This window comes from Lygodium microphyllum, chromosome 15 (assembly GCF_053477565.2).
Source record: "Lygodium microphyllum isolate KBCC chromosome 15, Lygodium_microphyllum_v1.1.10, whole genome shotgun sequence".
NCBI classification, from domain to species: domain Eukaryota; kingdom Viridiplantae; phylum Streptophyta; class Polypodiopsida; order Schizaeales; family Lygodiaceae; genus Lygodium; species Lygodium microphyllum.
In genome coordinates, this window is record NC_141149.1 from 9,538,927 (window position 1) to 9,562,348 (window position 23,422).

At 42.8% G+C, this 23,422-nt stretch overlaps 2 protein-coding genes across 2 annotated transcripts in view; one reads left to right on the top strand and one right to left on the bottom strand.

The window, feature by feature from the left end:
- Positions 1–22,862, top strand: part of LOC148024258 (protein PAM71-homolog, chloroplastic-like) — a 90,533-nt gene extending 67,671 nt beyond the window's left edge. The window contains exons 5-11 of the mRNA XM_087693858.1: positions 5,184–5,280; positions 20,714–20,880; positions 21,213–21,275; positions 21,715–21,765; positions 21,942–22,046; positions 22,141–22,295; positions 22,469–22,862. Coding sequence (XP_087549984.1) covers positions 5,184–5,280; positions 20,714–20,880; positions 21,213–21,275; positions 21,715–21,765; positions 21,942–22,046; positions 22,141–22,206 — 549 coding nt within the window. The 3' untranslated portion in view covers positions 22,207–22,295; positions 22,469–22,862. The remainder of the gene's footprint in view (positions 1–5,183; positions 5,281–20,713; positions 20,881–21,212; positions 21,276–21,714; positions 21,766–21,941; positions 22,047–22,140; positions 22,296–22,468) is intronic.
- Positions 11,001–11,621, bottom strand: LOC148024260 (uncharacterized). The gene has a single exon (XM_087695038.1). It carries the CDS (start codon positions 11,619–11,621, stop codon positions 11,001–11,003), a length of 621 nt encoding a protein of 206 aa, XP_087551164.1.
- Positions 22,863–23,422: the final 560 nt, after the last annotated feature.

The following is a 23,422-nucleotide window of genomic DNA, read 5'->3' on the forward strand; positions in this document are numbered from 1 at the left end:
GGCCCTAATTCAGAGCCCCCCAGGTTGCCAAGAGGAGATAGACGGCTAGTCGGTGATATGGAACCCCTAGGTCAGAGATTAGGAGGGGATATAGATCGGCGACCGCTCCCACATCCAGTGGGCTGGTTGCGAGGTCGGCTCGGCTCGCACCATCAGGACCTGGCGGGAGGTATATGTCAGAAGTGGTGCAGCAATGGAAGCGTAAAGAATATGCTGAAATAAATGCTGAAACACAAGACAGAAGAAAGAAAGAAAGAATGAACACAGTAGACAGATGAGAACTCAGATGTATGCTCGGGAAATGGAATCCATATCGAACACGAGACAGCAGCATACAACGGTGAGTCACTGGCTGCGTGGGCTCCTCAACACCGGCTCCTCTCTCCCAGAAGGATCTTCACTGATGGCTGAAGTACCAAAGACTGTGGAGGAGGAGCCCTATAAATAGCCACAAAAGTGGGGAGCATAAAATGCAGGTCGGCCAGCAACAAATGCTAAATAATACATCATAAATGGCCACTAAAATGTGCCATAAAATACTGCATAAAATGCCCAGCCTCTAACACAGACTCACACCATGAGCTGACTAATATCTGCTAACAGTATATAGGTTGGTGGACGAGGAGATGTTGCAGCAGGCATTAGGTTGCCGGAGAGAAGTCAAATTGAGAAGGGAGATCGACGTAGCAATACCTCAGGAGTGGCTTGGCCCCCCGATACGAGAGATGGTAGAGCTCAGGGAGATATGGGCCGCTAAGTTTTCACCGATTGGTATCCCCCTATAGGTGATAGGTAGAGTGGGCGGCACCTCGCATGGGACTTTCTTCATCGTTCAGGAGGGGGGGCCTTGGGCGCTTGATAGAGGGCAGCAGGATAAGGGGATAGCTATCCTTGCGTGGAGGAGGATTCGGGTGGTGGGCCTTTAGGGGAAGACTTCGTATCTGGACCCCTGTGTTTTCTGGGAGGAGCTCTGGGAGTGGCGCCTTTAGATTTGGGAGGGCAGACCGTTTGATGAGCTGGAGTGGGATCCAGGAGAGTGGCTATGGCCGGCCACTGCGGTCGCCAAGAAGCCACCAAGGTACCTGGAGTACACAGCCAGGATTGGTAGACACGTGGTGATGCAGGAGGACATGGATTGGGCGCCGTTATGTGGCAGGTATTGGGCGGAGCACAGCACCAGGGATGCTTTCTGACGGACTTTTTGGTGCCACCTATGGGGCTTTTGGAGGCCGAGGATGGTATCGTATTTCGTATGATTGGTGGCACATGGAGGCCCGGCGATAGGGAGTTGGTTAGCCCAGATGCAAAAGGACGGAAGATGTAAACATTGCACACAGTAGTTTCTGGAAACTCCAAAGCACTGCCTTTGGTCGTGTGAGGCGGCGCAGCTAGTGTGGAGAGGAGCATGCCGCATCCTCCGCCGCATAGCACCCAACCTTGGATGTATCTCATGGGGAGCTTTCTGTTGGCAGGCAGTTAGTGAGGGTCGTCACCTTCTGTATGAGGTTGGGATGCAGGACACGATGCTCCTTATTAAGACCGGGTCATGCGCAGTAGTTGGCTTGGAGGCTCTACCCATCCGCCAGGTACTGGAGCCCACAACAGACCGCTCTGAGGTATGGGAGATCATTGGAAGTCTTACTGGATGGCATATTTGGAAGGTGCGGTGTTAGGGGGTTTTGGGCGGGGAGAGACTTTCAGTACAGTCAACTTTAGTAGAGCTTTGGACCTCCATCATCCACTCCCTCCACGGTCGATGGGACCAGGTGTAGGGCGAGTCTCGAGCAGGAGCTCTGATCTCATTTCATACGCACTTGGGGCAGCTAGGACGTGTTTTTCGTGATGCAGGCAGGCAGTCCTAGATGGCGATACACGGCTCCATGGCTTCTTGCCCCAAACCCCCTAGACCGCCCTGAGAGGCTTGTATACTTGATATATTTGTGACTCTGAGCAGCTCCAACTAGTCTGTTGAGCATGAGCACTTCCTTGTACTCAGGTTTTTTCTGAAGTAATATAATTAGCCACACTTTATTTGCAAAAAAAAGATACTTAAGCGGTTCCATATGCAAGGTGGTAAGCTAATTAGTTGCTCTTTACCTTCTCATGTGAAGTTGAGTCAGGCTGATTGTCCCTAGACTGATGATGAAAAGGTTGAGATGGCCGAGATCCCATATGCATTTGCAATGGGAAGTTTGATGTATGCCATGATGGCCACTTTCCCTTGACATAGCATTTGCAGTGGGAGTTGTGGCATGTTATATGGTGACACTTGGTCGGCATTATTGGGACGTTGTGAAGGGTATCATGACGTACCTGAAAGCCACTATAGATATGTGCATTTGCTATGGTGGCTAGGATACTACAGTCGTGGATTACACGGACTCCGACTATGTAGGACATGCAGATAGTAGGAAGTCCACCTTTGTGTATGTCTTCATTTTTGCGAGAGGTGTTGTCTCTTGGATGTTCAAGGTCCAAAAATGCACGGCCTTAATCTATTATTTGTTCTTGCTTCCGCTCTTGTGCTTCCACTCCGGCTTTCCTATCAGGCTCTAAGACTGTACATTTGCATGGGATACATCTTAAGAATTGAGGCATTGTTTTTGCTGGTCAGAACATATTCAGATTTTTTGCATATTAGTTTGTTGCCTTTGGTTTTGACAGTAGTTATGATTCATGTATGGATTGTAACTTGGATTTATTGGGTGGAAATTTCAGCATGCTGGGGGCTTAAGCATTGTTGAGCAATAGTTGCAGATATTGTTTGGTTGTGATGCCACATTTATTTTTAGTGCAAACTACTGCCTTTGTCTCATTGCAATGCAATCGAGGTAATTGTAAGATTCTAAGGGGGAGGTCTGTCGTAGGGTTGTGAAATTTCAACTTATTTCTCTAGGGACAATTAATTTGTGCACATGTGAAATCGAGTTAAGATCTAAGTCACGGTGATTGGTAAAATTCATTTGGGCTTTGGGGGACAGTGGCAGAAGTTGTGGAGGACAGATGCCAGGTACTCCAGTGAGTACCTGAGAGAGATCTTGGGTGAGAGACATTAAATTGCCATTTGTGAACGACTTTCAGTATCAAAGGGGGTTAGGGAATTACATTAATCAATGAATGTCCAAAACTAAGGTTTGTAAAGGATTGGCAGTGAAACCTTGGTCTACTACCAAAGCTTCAGCCTTTGTCAATTGTCCCCCCTTTTTTTGGAATAAACTATAAAGAATACAACGAGTCAACAAGGGTTTTGGTGGTAATAAATTATTCAGTGAGCCCTTAACCTTTATTGTGCTGAATTTTGTTTATTTATGTGAGATCTTCTTGCTGGTATCTTTTAAGAAATAAGGGATTTAGCACCCTCTTTGGCAAGGAAGGCTGGTTTCAGCAAGCACTTCTCCAGCACAAGATTCTCTTCCAACACATTACTAAAAATTTGGGCATCACATGAAGATTCGAAGACAATACAATGGTTTTGGGATCGCCCTCTAGAATAAGGGGGAAATATTTTGGCAAGATGTTCCAGGTGAGTTGTTTAGGCGTTTCATAAGTTTGGGGAGTTTTTATGATAGAAGCTTATTTGCAATGTGGAAGGAAAAACCAATCTAATCAGTACAGTTCATCCTCTTTAGAAGAATGACTTAGATATCACTAGCTAAATGTATGTTAGGTATACATAAACAAAACTAGATTTTTGAGTCCAAACGTGCTCACATTTGCTGTCATTTTAAGGTTTTTGCACCTTATGAGCTTATTTCTGTTCTCAAAATAGTCAAAACCATACAAAAGCAAGCATATCTTATAGAAATTTCAAGGAGCTAAGGAGTGATGTTATCTTTTTCCCTATTCACGTGTGAGATGCATCAAAACCCTTCTTTCTTGGATTTTGGCAAGCAAAAGATATGAGTGGGGGGTTTTGATCAATGTTCATGGTTATGATTAATAGGTACATGCACAAAAAGTCTTGTCTAACTAGATACACATCCCCAAAGTTGGCTGAGAAAGCTTGCCCAAAAAAGTGTACCTCTATCAGAGGATATTTAGCAAAGAGCTCTTAGCTGGTTTCTCAGATTTGGATGGTCCTCTACTCTGGGCCAGTTTTGTATTGCTAGATTGTGCACATGACATGGATAACTAATTTTTAGATACTCAATGACTCTCTTTACCTTTGGTATTTTTGCAAATAGAGATGACAGGGGGAATAGAGCCAAAGATGGGAGATGTAGGGTGGTTGGATCAATGTTCATGGTTACGATTGGTAGGTACATGCTCAAGAAAGCTAATAAGTGAGGGGGTCATAAACTACTTGATTGCAACTAGGCTGGTTTTAGTGCAGACCCATTGGGTACTCCCTTTTCCTGTTGTGGTTTAGGTCTTGATATGTTTTATGGCCTTCATGTGTTGATATACTTTTCAGCTCCATTTTTGGCACGTCTATCTTCTTGTTCTGGTGGTGCACCACAATTTTACACATTTTGTTCACAGTTGATGGACCATGAATGGTGTCCATTATTACCTATTTATAATCACGCAGCTGTATCTCACTGATCAGTTAGTTGGTTGTACTATCACTTAGTCGATTGTATCGTTTGTCACAGATCAGTTGGTTGGTTGTACTATCACTTAGTCAGTTGTATCGTTTGTCAGTCAGTCAGCTCCTTGTACACATTCATTTCATCCCTCCATCTTTGTAAGTTGAGTTTGAGTGAATGCTCCTGCATTCAGTTTTCTTCAATTGTGGATGTGTATTGCTGTACATAACCCATGAAATTAGTGACATATACAAAACCTCTAAAAAGTGTGTATCATGTAGGTATTTGTGTGTCTGGCCTGTTCTAGAGCTCATGTATGCACTTGTGTGACATCCCAGTAACAGAAACTGGAGCAGAAGCCCTCTTGGGTCTGTTTTGGCTGACCTAGTTAGCTGTATGGAGAAGCTGTACCTGTCTTTGCTATTTCTTTTGACTCAGACAAAGATCAAGTTGTATTTCAATACTAAAGTGGACCAGATAACTTATCTGAGCATTTTAAGTTAAGAGCCTGCTAACAGCTCAATGCTTTATTTTGATTTTGCCCAGCTGTATGGTCTTCACAACTTTTAACATTGAGCTCTATTCTGGTCTAATTAAACTTCTAGTCACACTTCTTTAAAATCAAGCTTATGTTCACCTCTTTGGTTTGTGCAGGTTCTTTTGGGCTCAACAGCAGCATTGACACTGATGACAATCATTTCTGTGGTCATTGGGAGAATTTTCCGGGCAGTGCCAGCTCAGCTGAAAACAAGTTATTTCTTTTCCTGATGCCTTACAGACTTTACTAGGCTGGACAATCTTACATTTGTAAAGGAGATGCAAGTGCTGATTCCCCATGTGATTATTGGTTCCTCTCTGTATCTGGAGGACTCCTTGGCAACTTACTTTTGACACGTTGATGAGTTAAAAGACAGTTCTCTCACTGCTGTTTAATTCTAGTGATTGCAAGGGTTGTGATTGTCTATAGTAGCTCGTGTTATAAATGCCATCCTACCTTGATCTTATGGTTCCCTTCTCACACTATGAAATGGACTCAATGTTAAGGAACATATTTGTTCCAGAAATCAAAGTAGGTCTGGTGGTAGCACCGAAGCAGAACCATGACCCCCTTTTACTTGAAAATAGGAGTTGATGAAGCCATGTATAATCAATGGCAGTTCATGAGGACCCTCCGAAAGAGTTGCAACAAATCTAAGTGTCAAAACTGTAGTATGTCTTTGAGATTTGTCAACACTCCACAAAGGCCGAGTCATGCTTGTGAGAAAAGGAAAATGGATTTGAGTGGAAAGATAATCATATGGATGACAAATGTATATATGTGCACCATGTGCTCATGTTAAAGCTGTTCTTTCCCAATTGAAGCAATCTATTGGTTGGTCTTCCTCCATGAAATTCGAAAATTCGGCACTTTTATCTCTCCCACAAGAAAGTTGGCTGTTGCTTAAGATCTGAGAAACCCTGAAATTCAAGCATCTGGTCTCTCTGATGTAAGTGCTTGCTATTCGGAAAATTCATGTTGTTCAACGTGCTCATTGGTTTCTTTAAGATAGAATGCAAAGTGAAGGGCATATCTTGTTGGGAGTCTTATGGTAGAGGACATGCTGAAGCAGCTAGTAACAGCATGCGTGCTGATCAAAGTGGCATTGATAATGCCCTATGGGAAAAGTATATCAGTTGCATTTCAACATAAGAGAAAGAGTAATGTATGCGAAGAAATCAATCTGCACAGAATTATGAAGGCAGATCTGCAGTCTGTATGATAGATAGATATGTATCTCATTGATCATAGCAGATGATGTGGGCACTTAAGGCAAATGGACATTCACCTGTGTGTGGAATCAATGGGCTCACATGATCAGTATTGACTTAAAACTTTGCGTAAGCAGATGATGTGGGCATATAAGGCAAATGGACATTCGCCTGTGTGTTGAATCAATGGGCTTAAATGAACAATGTCAACTTAAAAATTTGTGCATTGAGCTCATCCCACTAGGCTGACAGCCCTATGTGTAGAGAACTCTGTTGATCAGACTTATTGAAATTGTCCTATGACACGAGAAAAGAAATCCTTTTTTTGGTGCTGTGGAGGAGGTAAGAGGGTTTGGAATGAAATGATCGATCAACAATGCCAAAACTGCTAACATGTATATTGCTAACTGGTGCTTATGCCATCTTGGTCCATGCTGCACATGCACTGGCTAATACTGTTGATGAATAGGTGAAGGGTAGCAAAACAGGTAATTGGGGGAGATGAAGTTGGAACCTGTATAGCAAGAGGTGGGGCTCTATTTGAGTAACCTTTTTGGATAGAGGAGCCTCTGTAAAAGAGCAGGGTCTGAATAGGCTCATCAAAGAAGACATGATGGCTTGCTGCAACCTCTCATCCCTCCAGAACAAAGGACTAGTAGCTGCCAATCAAGTAAAAGCAATTGATAATGATGGATCTCATTGGCAAAGAGTCAAATCCTCTGTGCTCGACCTCATATGTGCTAAGGAACACTGCCAAGGATAGCCTTGTATATTGTCAAACCTGGAACAGGCTACTGGAACTGAAATGTGTATACTATGTGTCTGTCCCAAAGGATTAAAACTCTAGCCCATAGCATATGGTCCACACCAATGCCACAGATGATAGTAGTATAGTCTTGCTAGTATCTTGCCCAATCAAAGTATGAGTAAGATCTCAAGGGACCCAAAACCATGTCAGAGTTCGAAGTACTCCCCAAAGTACTAGTGGGAGTTTGAACTCTCAAATATATTGAGATATGGATGAGGGACCGATATGTAGGGAAGCCTCGTAGAACATTGTACTGTTTCTTATGGTGCCCTAAATAGACATAAGTTGATCATGCCAATGCTGCGCTTTGCAAGGAAGCTGTCCACAGGGAAGGCACCCAACAAAAAAAATGCCATAAGATTCTAAGAATAATCATGATTTGAGAGAGCTTCCTTTTTCAAATTCACCGATGATGCTTCCACCACCATTTCAATGGTTGTCCATATGCCACATGCTTCTGGATCCATGGCGAAGAGATGTTGATGAGGTACACTAATTTAGCAGACAATGTAGATAAAGGCAGAGGTCTAGTGGTGGAATGGGTCGTTGTAAACTCTAATCTTATAACTTGGAATGTTGATGGTAGTGGAGGAATGGGCTCTAATGGAGACTGACTGTCTAAATTTATGCCAAAATAGTTGATAGTGCTTTCGTAGACTACATTTGGCAAAAAGGTCCACTAAGGACAGCACATGATCATGGTCACCAACCACATAGTGCAGGGCTCTTGGAACTGTGTGTGAGGACACCTCTCTAGCCCTCCACGACAAGAAGACCAGCGTCGCTTGCTTGTCGACTTAGCTACCGAATTGTGGGCCTCCATGGACCTGAAACGAGATCAGCCCGCCAATTTTGCCACTCGCATAAGTGTGAGGATACAATCCAATGTTGGAAAACCCCCCTTGAATTCAGCTTGCCCCTATGCCGTAAGGCCCACTCCCTCTATCCATTGACTCAATTCTTGCTGAAGGATGGAGGCATATAATTTGACCAATGTGTTGCCAACCATGATGGTGCAATAGTTACTGGGTGAGGTAGGATCTCCTGACTTAAGGTTGTGTACAATGATATTAGTGCTCCAACTCTTAGGGAAGCCTTCACACATGGCTCTATCAAACATGTATGGCAAGACTTTTGCCACCATATCTCTAGCACATATTAGGTGCTCAGCTACCAATCCATCATGATCCTATGCCTTACCTGTGTGTAACCCATCAATGGCCTCTTGTACCATGCTCTTTGCGAAGAAAGTAGATGATTGTGGGAAATATGCTAGTAGATCTAGGAGAGGGGGCTGATCTGATATTGCGTATAGGCTAGCTGCATGTTGTCTCCATGTGTGGGGGGGATGTGATAGCTGTGGCCGGACAATGCGCTCTAAAAATTCTCCGTGCCTCTTTGAAATTGTGGCTTGAGAATAGTTGATACAAACACTCTCCATGTGGGCAAGGAAAGCTCTCTTCAGCCACCATATGAGGTGCTTAGAGAGTATCCTTGTGTGTTAGAAACAGAATGTGCATGCTTTGGAATACCTCTTGCAAGCGTCCCACTTGGCTATGGGTGCACATTTTGCATTTCCATCTCAAATGGGGAGCCTTTGTGGGACATTGCTTCAATTGCAGAAAATTGGGTCACTTTATTGTAAAATGTACTAAAGCCAAAGAAGGGACAACACAGACAAATGAGGTTCTTGCTGTTCAACAGGATGGTACTGCTATACATATAGATGCCTAGCCGCCCGCAGAGGGAAATCTGGGCAAAGGCAAACAATTGCTTTCACCCCTCATTGATGGTGTCCATGATTGGGAAGAGGTGCAGTTGAAAAAGGGCAAAAAGTCAAATGATGTTCAGAACATTGGATCCTTGGAGGATACACAGAACGTCTTCCACAGCTATGTGTGCTATAAGGACAAGCCTTTGGCTCGACTCCCAAGGTGCTAGTATTGCATCTTCGAGCATTAAAGCAACCTCTAACCTTGAGGCTTGATAGGAGTCATTACATGCGCCCCCTAAGCGTCTGGCCTTTGACAAGCATGATAAGGTCATTACTCCATGTGACTGCAGATACCCGCACAGTAGCATAGTGGATGTGGATCAGCCCTTGACTTCAAAAGCACATGGTAATTGGAAAAATGCCTTCGTTGTATTGGTAAATTTTTTGGATGAGGATGTTCTTGCTGTTTTGGCATAAAGCTGTAGCAAGGGAATTGCAACCCCACCCTTGATCTCCCATCTCATCGTGAAAATGGGTACATGGAATGTTCGAGGTATTTGTTCACGTGGCAATAGCATGCTATGTGGAAAGCCTTACACTAATACCTGGGATGTTTTGTGTGTGACAGAGCACAAGAGTCAAAAAGAAGCAAGGAGAATCCTAGCCTGTCATGGCTTCAAGCTTTTTTATGTTGGTGTTTCAATAGGAACCAATTCCGGTGTGTTGGCAATTGTCAGGGAGAAATTTCAACTAGTAGTGATCAAGAGAGATGTACTGGGCAGATTTGTAGTTGTGGAAATTACATATGAAGGGGAAGTGCTATGGCTGGTGGGTCTCTATGCTCCTAATGATGTACTTGGAAATTACCACCTTGCCTTACCAGCCCAAGGCCCGGAGATCACCCTTAGTGCAACTAATAGGGCCAACTTAGATATATTAATGTGTAGTCCCGACGCAATGGTGTTCATGAAAAAGAAAAAGAGAGCGAGAGAGACCAATGAATGTAGATCAACTGCTCAAGTTAAATGGATGTCGACTAGATGGTCTTGAGTTCAACTCTTACATTTGCAAGGTCATTTAATATAGGAATAAAAATGAGAGTTTTGAAATTGGGTTAATGGATTGATAAAACAGGTGGCTTATCATTGGGGTAGCCACTTGATTACAAGGAGAGACACACACACACGTGCGCATGCGTGCGCGTCTTCTGAGGTTGAAATTGGCCTATGAGACAAAATCATGTACAATGTTGATCATCACTAGACATCAAAATGAGTACAATTGGAAGATGAGATAGTACAGGTCTAGTTGTGTGGCTATCTAGTTCCACTTGTGTAGGTGCCGTGTGGGTGGTCACTGCCTAGAAGAAATTAGTAACATGTGATTGATGCCCCCCTCTCTGTGTAGTGCTAGCCTGTAGTAGTGATGTGTCGAGCCTCTGGATCTCAACTAGGAACTAACCAAAGTGGCATTGGTGTGGGGACTTCATAGCTAGTCTGAGTGAGGTGTCTCCTCCAAATAGTGTGTTGTATGTAGCTCGAACTATGCTATAGGCTTTGCATTTTATAATATCCTCGCTCTCACATAGAACCCCCCCCCTTCGCCGCGGTTGTCATTGACGCGGAGGGAAGAAGAACTGGAAGATAACGTTGGGGAGAAAGCAGTCGATGCTGACGAGAAAGGAGTGGAGGAGGAAGGCGACGACGGCGAGGAAGATGAGGACGACGACGGAGATGATGATGGAAGCAGGGGCACAAGCGTGCAACCTCTCTCCTCCCCCCCCAGGCTAGAGAAAAAAGGGCCTAAATGACAGATGAAATGATATATTAATGTCTATAAAAGGCCAAAATGACCTATGAGACCATGAGTTACAATCATGTGTATGATGGTACAATTGTCTGGGAAAAATATGTAGCACAAAGCAAAATAAGAAAGGAAACTAACTATGGCTATGTGCAAAACATAGAGCTCTATCTAGTAACAATGAGCTCCAAATGGTACAATCTCATGTGGATATGGAGGGCCTAGCTCTAGCCCGAGCAATAATCCCCTGTATCTGCCTATGAAGGTGTTGTCGATGTTTGTGTCGAGGCTTAGGACATTTGGATCGGCTAAGCTGAACGGCTCGATCAATCAGTACTCCTTGTTTGTGTGTGGACTGTGGCGGTGAGAGAGGCTCTTGTGTGGACTGTGGCTGTAACTATATTGAAGTCTTCTGAGTCTCCTTTGCAAAGAAGTCTGTGAGCTGCCTCTGTGAAGGGCCTTGGGGTCCTGGAGCAGCTATACTCCTGAGGCGCATGTCACGAAGCCGTCGTATCTCAAGAAGAAAGAGGCCAAGGCATCGCTGATCGGTAAAATCCATGACTTTAGATAGCGGTCCAAATCTATCTCTAAAGAGACAGTGGAAACGACCACGGACCTCATAATACGCTAGGCAGCGACAGATATAATGCTTCTCTGTCTCTGGCTCTAATTGGCATATTTGGCATATGCACTCCTTTGGTGGGATAGATCTATATCTGCTAGTCTCAATCTCTAGCTGATGTGAGGAGGTGCACAACTGGCCAATAGTACATCTGATCCCATGGGAAAGGTGGGTATCCATGTATCTCGAGCGAACAATAAATCCATCATCTGTAGTATGAAGAAAATGCTCGCGGTAGAAAGCCATCTTTGTCCCTAGCTCCTGCCCTGGCATCAACCATGTCCGCTTAATATCCAATTGGGTAAGATCCATCCTGATGATCTTGCGAATCTCTAACCTGCTCAGATCAAGAGATGGTGCATCAAGGGAGTATTGGAAGGAGGGTAACTTGTCCATGCTAAAGCCATGCAACTCAAACTAGGTTGACATGTGTGCATACCAACATGAAGTATCACCCTCTCTAGCAAGCTACTTGGAGGACTCAAGGGCCAACCGTGTATATGTGTGTCTGGGTAAGTCCCATAGGCTATGTATGATGCGATCGACGATCGGGTGAGGGCCTCTATCACAATCGGTGTAGCTGCTAGCTTGGCTTTGATGATCTCATGTGGCACTGAGACCTTATATCTGATCATCCTGGATATCATGGACACTAGGGGTTTCTCCATTGACCTCCATCTGTCATAAGTGCGCCCTGATCTGCTATGGTGGTCAAGACTGGGCCCCCATATCTGTACTCCATAAAGTAGTGTGGATGTGACCAGTGTATCAAAGAGCCATTGCTTGGTGTGGGGTTCTTGGAATTGCACCTGTGAGCACATCCTCTCCAAACCACTTAGTGCTGTGTATCCGCAAGTCAGTCTAGTGTCTGCTGCCTCTCACATAGAAAAGGTGAGCCTTGTGAATAAGACTCCCATGTATGTATAAGAATCCACATACTCCAGCTCCTCAGATTCATATGTGAATTTAGCTACTGATCTCTTAACCCACTGTGGTGTAGTATTAAATACCATCACCTTGGTTTTACCAAGGTTCACTGAAAGCCCACTGTCCAAAGTATAGGAGTGTAATGCATCCAAGTGTCTTTGTAAACCCTTTGGAGAGTCAGCTATCAATACAATGTCATCTGTATACAATAGGAGAGAGAGAGAGAGAGAGAGAGAGAGAGAGAGAGAGAGAGAGAGAGAGAGAGAGAGAGAGAGAGAGAGAGAGAGAGAGAGAGAGAGAGAGAGAGAGAGAGAGATGAGAACAGCCTATTCTTCTTAAAAATGATGTACATGGCTGTTTTGTGGTGATTGAAGTTTTATTTGAAGGAGAGATCTTATGGTTACTTGGCCTTTATGCTCTGAATGATCCTTTATCCTACCGGGATCTTTGGAATACTTTTTAGTCCTCCTTGTCACTTGGCAGAGGGGGCTTTTTGATGGGGGATTTTAATATGTATGTTGATTCTTCACAGTCCACATCAGAGCATTCGGTGATGGACGCTCCAGAAAGTCGTGTATGGAATGTGTTTGCTCTTGCCGTACTTAAGCAAGATCTTTGGTCTTGGCTACACCCTTCTTCTACAGGGTTTACTTTCCATTCTGCGCAGTATGCAACTACATGGTCGCGGTTGGACCGCATGTACATCATGCAGAACGATGATTTTCTTCCTGAGATGCTCGAAATGAAAGTATTGCAACAATATGCCTTGTCGAACCATTTTCCTCTACAACTTGAGATGCTTGCACAACCCATTGCACCTTATAAGCAGTTTCTGGATAGACTCCCTTTGCGTTTCAACTCGTCTTATTTGAAGCATTCAATCTTTCAGGACTATATGCAGCAATTGATTGAGAGATTCCTATTGGACTTCTCCTTTGAGGGCAATGCTTCGTTTTAACGATTGCTCTCTAATGTGCAGCAGGTTGCTCGGCAGTATGGGATCCATCATGCCTCTCTTTATCGGCGGCGTCGACAAGCAGCAGAGGACTTACTAGCTTTGGTTTGTTCTTTGCTGGTGGACACTCCAGATGATGTATTTCTACTGCCACTGGCGATGCGTTTGGCTGATCTTATTAAAGAGTTTCAGTTGAAATCCTATCAGCAGGCCAAATTGCAAAATTTGACTGAGACTTTGCAAGATAGTGCTTGTCAGACTCATAAGTTCTTTCGAGCTCTACATGCATCTCCTGCTCGAGAAAATATGACTAGACTCCAGGATCGAGAAGGTCAAATGGTTATTGATCCTCAGACTATTGTGAACATGTGCAAGAATTATTTTCTCGACCTTCTTGGTTCTTCTCCTTTACCTTTTGACCAAGTTACTCATGCACGTTCAGTTTTCTATGATTTGGTCCGCAATCAGGTTCCACATGACATGCAAACTACTTTGGAGACAGATATTTGTGAGGCAGAGGTTATGGATGTTTTACTATACCTGCCCAAGGATAAAAGCCCCGGTTGGGATGGTCTCACCAATGAATTCTCTGAGGTTTTTGCTACTCAACTGGTGAAACCATTGACGACTATGTTTCAGCAGGTTTGGGAAACGGGGTTCATGCCTTCCTCATGGAAAGAAGGTCTTATCAAACTGCTTCCCGAAGTTCCTTCGCCGTCAATGTTGAAACATTGGAGACCAATTTCTTTGATGGGTTCGATGTATAAAATCTTTTCCAAAGTGATGGCGAATCGGCTCCACAAGCATCTTCCGGCCATTGTGCATCCTCTTCAATATGGTTTCATTAAGGGCCGAAACATTTTGCATAATATCTTAAATGTGCAAATGGCTATTGACTATGCAAGGCACTCTAATCAAGAAGTGGTATTGATTCAATTGGACCTAGAAAAGGCGTTTGATTATTTAGACTGGTCTTTCATTGGAGAACTTATGTCTACTATGGGATTTGGCACTCGGATGTCTCGATTGATCTACACCATTAGTGTGGCGGCTTCTTCGCGAGTTATGCTAAATGGCAGCGTTACCGAGCCATTTGTCCTTGCACGCTCTGTGAGACAGGGTTGCCCTTTGAGTCCTCTCTTCTTTGCCCTTGTGACTCATCCGGTTCTTTCGATGTTATCTTCTATGGTAGCTTCGACTCACATGGCTAGATTGTCGCTTCCTTCTGGACAGCACTTCATTAGTCAATCTTTGGCTGATGACAGTTTTATGATTTTGCGGGCGGACAAGGATAATCTTCGCAAAGCATTGGATGTTTGGACGCTCTTTGGACAGGCGTCTGGTCTTCATATCAATGCTTTCAAATCAGCCATTCTTAGTTGCACGGAGTCAGATTTACAGTCATTGGGCTGGCAGGGATTGGTGGTTTCCCGTGGTTCCATTGTTAGGCATCTTGGGTACCCTTTGGGTGTTGATGTTCGGCCAAAGCAACTACTAGAGTGGATTTCACAGTGTAATGACTCATGAGGGCTCTAGATTTTGGACAAGAGACTGATTTTTTTATGATTTTGTTTAGTTATTGGACTTTTCTCGATTTTGACATTTTGTCAGTTTGTTTTGAAATGAGAATCATGATGTTGCAACTTGACTCGGTCCATATTGTAGATAGGTTATTTACATGTTAATTTCAATTTTCTTTGTATGATATGTATGAATCATAATGTTTGAGTTCTAAACCATAGTATAGCTGTCTAAAGACTAACTTTGACATAAGTGACAAGTTAATAATGGATCGTGGATATGTAACGTATTATTCTCAATTGACTCTATTATCACTCAAGCTCAATTGACCATTCTTTGTTTAAGAGAGAGTTCCATAGAGATTTAGAACCTCTTTCCCTAATCAAAACTATTAAAAATCCCCATATAAAAAAGCCTATGTCTTTTATTTTACCCCCTCTTGAAAGAAACTTACAAAACACGTTTTTGATGATTCGTTTCTAAACGTTTTTGATGTTTCTGGTTGCTATGAACCTCAACATAAGTCTCTTAAGTAAGTAACTATGCAATCTTAGTCAGTCAGTAGGAGCCTTAGAAGTCAAACCTAATCTTGGGAGGTAAACTTACTCTAGCATTAACAATAAGGGGAAAAATTAGAGTGAAACCCCCAAGAAAACATCTACAAGTTGTGAGAATCCTTAAGTTAATCAAACTTAGGATATTACTCCAACTTAATAACTGAGTATGAATCCCTTGTTGATGGCCAAATATAATGTTTTTTAATTACTACTGAGTGCTTATAAAGATGTGCTATTGTGCAAAAAAGACTATCACTATGAGATTGTGAGAAACTTAGAAAAAATGGTTCCTACATATGGGCTTTATTCGTTCAGTATTCTTAAGATATTGTTTCTTATAAATTCCCTTTCAATGTATGGAATGTACAAATTAACCTAAGTAGATTCACAAGTAGAATTTGTGGTTGGTTGACACTTAGGTACCAATAACCTATGTATTAATCCCTAAGATAATCACACTCTTTGGGAGAAAAAGACATTCAAATGAAATTGTTTTGGTTTATGTCAAAATATTTTGAGATATACATTGTTGCTAGTTAAAAGTAGATTGTTTGTCTTAACTCTTGATTGAAATGGGAAAACTCCTTAAGAGGGAGAGTTTACTTGTTCCGAGGCTTATCAGACATAGAAGGGTTTACTTAGGACTAAAACTAAGATGCCTTGAGATCCGCCGTCTGATAACTACTACTATGTTTATCAATCCTGTTCGAGGCTGGGCTAAATACAAACAACAACTCCAAGCCTTAAAGGCAAGTGGAGGGAAAAAAGTTTGGGTTATCGAACAATATAAGTGATTAATAGAACATATGTCTTGTACAGTGTTTGAAACCTTAACATATGCCTTAGTGAAAGTGTTAAGTAAAATTTTGCATAGTATCGCTCTTTGATTCCAAGGGGGAGAGCGAATATATGATGGAATTATTATTGCGTCGATTCTTGCATTGTTTAAAAAAATACAATTGGTTTTGTTAGATTGATCAAATAACATCCTAAGTTCTTTTACAGTCAATTGATTGTTGGATTGTCGTTTGGATAATTATTTCAAGTACTTGTGATTGATGGCAAATTCATGGCAGGAGTTTGTGACGACAAGTTGCCATGGGAATAAAGGAATGTTTTCTTGGAAGACGGTATTAGGTTGACTGCCTTGAATGTGCTTGATTCTTAAATGATTTAATTAAAAAAAGATTCTTTGCACGGGTGAATCACCTCCGAGATCACATCGCGGATTAACTCGAAAAGGGCACTACTCGATTTACGGGTTGAAGGTCGAGTTGCGGAAAGGCCAATCACAGAAATGGTATTGCACTCCTAGGCCGTTTATGGGTCAGGTGGAGCTCTGGACACCCCTTACCAAGTCCGGAACGGAGTTGAAGACTGCCGTGGCCCCAACGTCTGTGGCGTTGAAAGATCCTATTCTAGATAAAGGATGGAAATTATGGTGCCACGTGATTTAGACTGGGTACTTCCACAGGGCAAAAGGGATATATAATTTCTCCTGTATGGACAGGAAACAAAGATTAACTTGAAGATAAGTTAAGGAGCTTGTTTGAACTTGTTTGTCAAAAGGACTGCTTGCTCCGTTTTCGTGTCAGTGCTATAAGTTACAGAATGAACCCTGTTCCCTAAAAGGCTTAATTAAGGAAGTTGATTTTAAATGTTACACATAAATGTGATAGGACCTAATTAAATAACTAAAGAATGCCTATTGAGGGAAGCGGGTAGGTGGAACCCCCAACGGGCCCGACAAGGTGGACCCAGAGAACTGGGCGGCTTCTCACAAGGTTTTTCCGACGACCGACCCTTAGTAATTGTTAGGTTAGAACCTCGATTCATATCGTTTTAGGGGAGCAGAATGGGACTATGCCCTACGGGTAGAGAGGTTGAGCGGTGCATCCCTCTCGTTTCCCATTCTCTTTGAACCAAGTGCGGCATGGATCTACTTCGGCTTGGGTATCTTAGCGAAAAGTGGGATGTCCAAGACCCGATGCTGGAATGTTGTCAGGAGACCTTGACCACTAGGAACCTAAATTTCAGGTCGATCCCAGTGGGTTCGGCCACGAATGTTCCGTGTTGTGAGGCAGACTCGGCGACAAATCCCGTGACATTCCATGGGAGTGTCGGCGGGCAGCGTCGCTTAGATTCGTCTCTCGATGGACCACTAAAAACGTGCTTGGACAGCTGATAAGCGGGCATGTTACACATTTGCAGATGTAGTGCTCCTCACTCTCTACCTCCTCCTGGCATAATTTGTAGATCTACTCAACTCTAGGGATGTCGTGGGTATGTAAGTGTTGAGAATCAGCAATCACACTCACTAAACAGCCTCTTTGTATGGAGCTTCAGGGCCAAGGACATGCAGGCTAACCTATCCCATATGCACAGTGGTGCCTACTGCAGTTTCCTACTTTCCTATAAAGCATTGTACTTGCTTCCTTTTCTTAAGCAATGATAGTACTCTTTTCTTTCCAGTGAAGTGTCAGTGTCATTGTCCACATACACAAGATTGTGTTTATGAGTCCAAGTCTCAATCTTGGAACCTAATTCACTTGTGTAACAAACAGTGTCTTTGTCTTCTTCATCATGAGTCCACACTTCTCCTTCCATCCACCATAACTCACTGCCATGCTCTAGATCCCGTAACTTTAACATGGTATCAGAGCCCAGTCGGGCATGGCTCAGCTCGGCTTAGCTCTTCTCTGCTCTCTCTCAGCTCATGTTAATCTCTGGTCAGCTTAGTTCCATCCCATGACTTCATCTCCCAACTCTACCCTCACTGAAGCTTCCATGGCAGCCATAGCCAGCAGCACCCTGTCAGATTGAGCTACTTATATCTCACTCCACATGTCAAATCTCTTGGAGCTTCCTTCTGGAAAAGTATTCCCCAACTCACAAAGCTTCCCTGTATCACATCAATCCATGACATTTGGCTATCTGAAGCTCAGCATTGTGAAAATTCCCAGTCACTGCCATAGTCTTCAACTGTGACCTGCAGGACATACCCTCCATGCAGCCTTCATATCTCTCTCTGTAGAGCATATCTTCATGAACTTTCTTCTAGATATATCTTCCTCTACTTAGGGCGCTCCCTCCTGGCACAACAATCGACCACATTGGTGATCTACAGCCCTGGCATTGCAGACATTCGACATCGCTGCCCAAAACTGCGCCGTGCCTGTTCGTCCACTCTGCGCGCGCCATACAGGCCACGATCTTGACGAGGAGGATAGGGCTTTTGAAGAGCTTGAAGTAAGCTTCATTTCCATAAAAAAAGTTTTGGAAATGATCAACCATAGCTCTTGCAATCTGCAAAAAAAACCAGGTCCCTATCTGAAACCCTAAACTGTCAGCCATAGCCAATTTCATTAAAGCTCAAAAATCTCATCATTTTTTTCTCTCCTGCCACCTGGAGAAACCCACTGCCACTCTGAGCTACTGTTCTAGCACCAAATCAAGGAGGGGAAGAACCTGAGAAGATTAAAGAACGACCGAACGATCTCGAACAAGAAGAATCAAGCTCAACATCAACACTGACATAGTGTGTTTTCACACTGTCATTAACTGTGTCTCTTGACACATTGCAATCTGCTCTTCTACTGATAAAATCTCAGAATTCTGGTGTTGATTTATTGCTGATCTTGCAACCTCAACATGGGAAAAGACTCTCCAAATGCTCGATTCAAAGGAGTCGGGTTTCACACCTGGCAAACCCGCATCAAGCTCATCTTGATGAAAAAGGGTCTCTGGGCCATCACAAATGGCAAAGAGAAGAAACCTCGGGATGCGGACCTTGCAACTACTTGGCAAAAGAATGATGACAGAGCCCAGGCCATTATCAAACTGGAGCTAGACGACAGTTATATCCACCATGTGGATAACTGTGAGACCTCACAGGATACATGGAAGAGACTTGACACCTTGTTCGGTGCACAATCTAAATCATCAAAGTATGGTCTCCTGATTGAGTTCTTCAGGCTTGAAATGAAGTCCAGCACATCACTTGCCACACATCTAAATTACATGGAAGGACTCCTAACCCAACTTGTAGAAATCAACATTAAAATGGACGAAGATGTTTGCATCGGTGTTCTACTTAAGAGTTTGCCTCCTGAATATAATAATGTATCAACAACTTTAATCAACATGCCAAATCCTGAACTTGTTGATATCCAAGCATCACTGTTAGAAGAGGAAAAGAAGCTAAAAACTAAGGAAGAACCAAGTACCTCTAGAGATGAGCATGCATTATATGTTGGCAACAGGTACAAAGGCAAGAAGGATCAGCTCTTCTGTGACTTCTGCAAAAGGACCGGACACACCGAGAAGTTCTGCCACACAAGAAAGAGATCCCAAAAGGCCTATCTAGTCGCAGTCAAAGAAGAAGAAGAAAATGGAGTAAAGAAAGAAGAAGAAGAAGAAGAAAACCACCAAGAGAAGGATAAACCTCATCAGTCCTTCTATTCAGATAGACTTTTTTAGTTTTGTATTTCCTTGCCCTAATGCTTCCTGCCATAAGCTTTGTAAACTCCTCATGTAACTTGGCATTACAGTCCCTGTACACTTTGTGAGGCCCCTGTTACAGCCTCTGGATGTCCATCATGTTTTGGTGCCCACACTTAGCCTTTTCTGCGACAGCCTCTGGTGTCTACCATGTTTGTGGTGTGCCCACACTTTGCAGGTGGTTCTCATTACAGCCTCTACACACTTTGTGCCTTTCTAGTTGTGATTGAGGAGGGGTGTTGAGAATCAACAATCACACTCACTAAACAGCCTCTTTGTATGGAGCTTCAGGGCCAAGGACATGCAGGCTAACCTATCCCATATGCACAGTGGTGCCTACTGCAGTTTCCTACTTTCCTATAAAGCATTGTACTTGCTTCCTTTTCTTAAGCAATGATAGTACTCTTTTCTTTCCAGTGAAGCGTCAGTGTCATTGTCCACATACACAAGATTGTGTTTATGAGTCCAAGTCTCAATCTTGGAACCTAATTCACTTGTGTAACAAACAGTGTCTTTGTCTTCTTCATCATGAGTCCACACTTCTCCTTCCATCCACCATAACTCACTGCCATGCTCTAGATCCCGTAACTTTAACAGTAAGTTATGGGGTCAGCTTTATAGGATGCTGTAGCCTATGCAACCCTTTCTTGCACCTGTTACTGATCATCCCTGGTTGGACTACGACCTTGCTTTCTTAATCTTCAAAAGGCTTCAGCCAATCTGGTCCACCATCTCATGATTAAGGATCATCATTGGCTGACCAACAGAGCCAATGCTATTTGGGGTATGCATAAATCTAAGGTTTGGTGGAAATGACTATGGCGGAGGGATGGGTTTTGTATTCCTTATGTGATTTGATATAATATAACTACCCATTATATATATATATATATATATATATATAGAGAGAGAGAGAGAGAGAGAGAGAGAGAGAGAGAGAGTGTGTGTGTGTGTGGGTGCAAGTTGATGCTGCTTTCTATTTTTTTTTACAGATCTCTCATAACACTGAAATCTTCATGTATGTGCAGCCCTGCCAGTGGGTGAATATGCTGCAGTGGCTCTTCTTTTATTTTTTGGCTTCAAGTGCATCAAGAATGCTTGGGACATGCCCTCAGCACCACCTAAAAGTGAGGAAAATGAACCTGTCGAGATAAGTGAGTTGACAGAAGCAGAGGAGGTCATTAAAAAGTCTGAAGTGAGTATGTGAAGCAATACATCTGAGTTTAGAAACTGCTATCTCCTATTTTCTTTGGTTGGTATGCTCTTCGAATTGTGTTGCTTGTTTTGTTGTTGCGAATGAAAATATCAGGCTATCATTCCCATGAGAAGGGGGGAGGAATGCAATTCCTCCCTTGGTGATTTAATGTTTATCTTACAAGTGAATTCCTTTATTAAATTACTAGTACACATGAGCAAAAGTGTCTCCAAGCATGCGATTTGTCATTTGCACTCCTGAAGTTTTGGTTGATAAAGAAGGAATATTGTCCCAGTCTAACATTGGCTTTAATACTGGCTCTAAATATTCAGGTGGACAAGAAAAACTCGCCATTGGGAGTTTTTGCAGAGACTTTTAGTCTAGTCTTTGTAGCTGTAAGTGTCCTTCTATCTACTTCAAATGTTAATGAAACATGCACACATACATTATTTTATGGGACATGGGAGCCATGTACTAGCTATGAGACCTCACAATTATGAAGCGAAAACTCTCTCTCTCTTTCTCTCTCTCTCTCTCTCTCTCTCTCTCTCTCTCTCTCTCTCTCTCTTCGAGGAGAACGTTAAGTTGTATATTGATAAAGGTAATAAGGTAAAAACAGATATGCTTAATCAGATTAAGGGTGGATCCCCTGCATGGAGGTCCAAATTTTCGTCTTCTCATTTAGCTGCATCATGTTTGTCAATGGTACTGTGAGATAATCTGATGTTTTATTTTGGAGTCATCCATGAGAAATTCTACTGAATCTGCTTCAGAATTGCTAGTAATAGGCTTTATTTTGTTAAATACATCTGATAGTAAGCGTGAATTTTGCAGGAGTGGGGGGATAGATCAATGCTTGCAACAATAGCTTTGGCTGCTGCTCAGGTTGGTGCTAACTTGTAGATATGTGCGTGTACGCACCCTGCTACATTCTTAATGTTTGATAAACTTAAGATCCTTATAACTTGATTATGATTAGCAGTTTTAATGATGACTTTCCTGTTACTTGACCATGAGTTTCACTGCTGTTTTTCTCACTGGGCTGAATACCTATGATATAGGCTCCTCTTGGTGTCGCTTCTGGTGCAATAGCTGGACATGTACTTGCCACTGGTCTTGCTATTGTTGGTGGGGCCTTCCTTGCTCAGTATATCTCAGAAAAGATGGTATGTCCTGTCCTGTCCTCATTATTCCCTAAAAGGAATGGGTAATTAGAATTGGTAGACCACCTTTGTCTCATCATTTGCATTTTGTTCACAGGTTGGATACATTGGTGGAGTGCTGTTTCTTGGATTTGCTGCTGCAACTCTATTGGGAGTGTTTTGATTTTCTAGAGTTGCACTGGTGATGTGTACAATGCTTATCAAATTCTTGATGTCACAATGAGATCTCAACATTGCTTTTGGGAAGCAAAGGTGTGAAAGAGGATTGGATTGTCATAACCTCCAGCTTGATAGCTTAACAATTGTTGTGGCTGTTGATGTTTCAGTTTTTCTTGTATATGAGGCTAGCAGAATTGTAAGCTCTGCACCCTCTAAATCTCAAGTTACATCAAGATGATTTCTGATATGGTTTGCATGTGTTGCAGCAATCTGGAAAGTTGATAAACATGTGATCGCTGTCCTAAAGAGATGCCTGCTCTCCCATTTTAACTTGCTGATCAGGCAATGAGGTTCACTTATGACGTGAGAGCAAGCTCTCGGTATGAAGGCATCCACGAGTGTTTACTAGCTAACTGTACTATCAAGAATGTATTGTAACTTGTGAAGGGACTGCAGGTATGCTTATTAAAATGTAGGACATTCTGTAGCATCGGATACTGACAACTAGCATGAGAGTGTCCCTTACTGTTTAGTCCATCTGTTCAACCATTTTTGACCATACAAAGCGCAGGCTTTTGTTATCCCTTTGAGATAGACTTTGTGGTTGGCACCTCCAATTCCCCAAGAGTAATGAAGTTACACAAAGAAAATTAAATGGTACTATAACTTGGTAATGTTATGATAGCCACTCTGATAATCTGAGCTGAGCAGGACTAATAATCCGGTCGGCTTTGCCAAAAGATGTTTGCCTGTGTGTTGAATGTGTGAGTTCAAAGGTTTAAAACTATTCAATACTGAAACGACCCAAACTAAAAGCAAAGGGAATCCATGTTATAGTGGAACCTTGGCAACTGAAACAAAGCATAAAGAGATCGTTTGGTATAGAGCAATACCTGTCCCCCCTCCTAAACAAGCATATAATAAACAAATTTTAAAAAATTGCAAGAATACCGGTTGTTTTCCGATTGTCCATCTTATCTAGATATGCCATCTCTGTCAATTCAGAATGCGGACTGAGCGTCACAAAAATCTAATGATCTCAATAAGATTGAACTCGTCAAGGATACATAAGCATTGATTTTTGCTTGTTCATGTAGCCCTCCGTGCCAGCTCTGTCAAATCAGAATGGGGAAGCAGTGGGTGTTATGAGAGTCTGCTGTATAAAATTAGATACTGAGAAAGAGTACATAGGCATTAAAGTACAGATTATAAAGCTAGCA

Excerpts from the sequence above, each read along its gene's own strand:
- LOC148024260 (XM_087695038.1), bottom strand. The coding sequence starts at position 11,621 with ATGGACAAGTTACCCTCCTTCCAATACTCCCTTGATGCACCATCTCTT.